Raw genomic sequence first — 1,743 nt, forward strand, 5'->3', positions numbered from 1 at the left:
ATGGCAAATGGGCATGAATCCCACCAGGGTCTTCTTCATTCCTTGCCCAAAGAAAAAGGGTGGATTGGCCTTCCCCTTTATCAATATCAAGGCTCATGGTGTCATGCTAAGGGGATACAAGCAGCAATATCCTTACAAAACCACTTCCATGCAATTGAGAGTGATGTTATATTAGTCACCACACCAAAATCAGGTACTACTTGGTTGAAGGCCTTGGCTTTTGCTATCCTTAATCGTCACAGATACACTAATCTTTCTCAAAACCCTTTGCTTACACACAACCCTCATGATCTTGTTCCCTTTTTTGAATTTAATCTCTACACAGATAACCAGCTTCCCAATTTATCAGATCTTCCTTCTCCAAGGCTTTTTGCAACTCATATTCCTTACCCATGGCTACCAGAATCCATCAAGATCTCCAACTGCAAAATTGTCTATCTATGCCGGAATCCGAAAGACACCTTAGTCTCTTATTGGCACTTCACCAACAAGGCAAGACCTGAAATTCTTGGTCCACTTTCATTAGAAAAAGGTTTTGAGTTGTTTTGTAAGGGAATAACAGGGTTTGGACCCTTTTGGGACCATGCCCTTGGCTACTGGAATGAAAATTTAGAGAGGCCTCAAAAAGTGTTATTTTTGAAGTATGAAGAATTGAAGAAAGATATCAAGTATCAGGTGAAGAGACTTGCAGAGTTCATGGGATACCCTTTTACCATAGAAGAAGAGAGAGATGGTGTAATAGATGAGATATCAAGATTGTGTAGTTTTGAGTGTTTAAGAAGTCTGGAGGTGAACAAGTCAGGAAAATCCATTTCCTACTTTGAAAATCAAACTTTATTCAGGAAAGGTGAGGTGGGTGATTGGGTGAATTATCTCACTATTCCAATGGTAGAGCAGTTTGACCAACTCATGGAAGAAAAGCTATGTGGTTCAGGCTTAACTTTCGATATGTATCCACAACATAGAAAATAAAGCATTAGTAGTAAATTTGCAGTTATCTAATAAGAAGCTTTAATACGTACTGATACTTTGAAGTTTGATCCATGCAATACATGTAACGCATGCAAGTCAATGCTTTAGCATCCAACCTAGCACAAACACATAAAAATTATCCCTAAGTTGTGGGATGAATGAGTTTCTTTTCTCAATTTGATCCTCTTGTTTTTTCATCCTTTATTCACTGACTGAGGTCTATTCCCTGTTGATGTCCATGTGGGCTCCTGAATTGGCCTCGCCCTTGTGCAGGTCGCATCACCAAGGAGTAGGGATATCAATGGGCTGGGTTGGGTCGGGTTTTTTAACACCCTAATTCAACCGTAAGGTCTTGTAACCTAGTCCAGCACAACCCAACCCTAGGTCGGACTATAATATTTCAACCCAACCTAGCCGAGATCTGATTGACTTTGATCGGGGCTGGGCTGACCCCGATTGACCATGGCAGTCCGCAAATATTGCCATTTGAATATGAGAGAGAGAGAGAGAGAGAGAGAGAGAGAGAGAGAGAGTGTGTGTTATTAACATGCTCATTCTCAAACTTTGAAAGTCAACATTATATATGTAAAAAAAAAAAACATAGTTGGTGTGATTAAAAAGAGGTATCTATGGTGAGTGGAGGAATTAAAAAAAGTATGACATTTTATATGTTAATAAAATTATATAATATATTTTATTGAAAATTCCAATTCAAGCCCTGATCGGGTTTAGGGCGGCTTGGGTTAATCAGGCTTTTTTGACACCCTACCA

The 1,743-nt window shown here is 39.4% G+C and overlaps 1 protein-coding gene across 1 annotated transcript; it reads left to right on the forward strand.

The window, feature by feature from the left end:
* LOC122063943 (cytosolic sulfotransferase 15-like) lies at positions 1 to 1,134 on the forward strand. The gene has a single exon (XM_042627619.1). It carries the CDS (start codon positions 1 to 3, stop codon positions 970 to 972), a length of 972 nt encoding a protein of 323 aa, XP_042483553.1. The 3' UTR covers positions 973 to 1,134.
* Positions 1,135 to 1,743: the final 609 nt, after the last annotated feature.

The sequence above is a fragment of the Macadamia integrifolia genome, unplaced genomic scaffold, assembly GCF_013358625.1.
Source record: "Macadamia integrifolia cultivar HAES 741 unplaced genomic scaffold, SCU_Mint_v3 scaffold1496, whole genome shotgun sequence".
In the NCBI taxonomy this organism is placed as follows: Eukaryota; Viridiplantae; Streptophyta; class Magnoliopsida; order Proteales; family Proteaceae; genus Macadamia; species Macadamia integrifolia.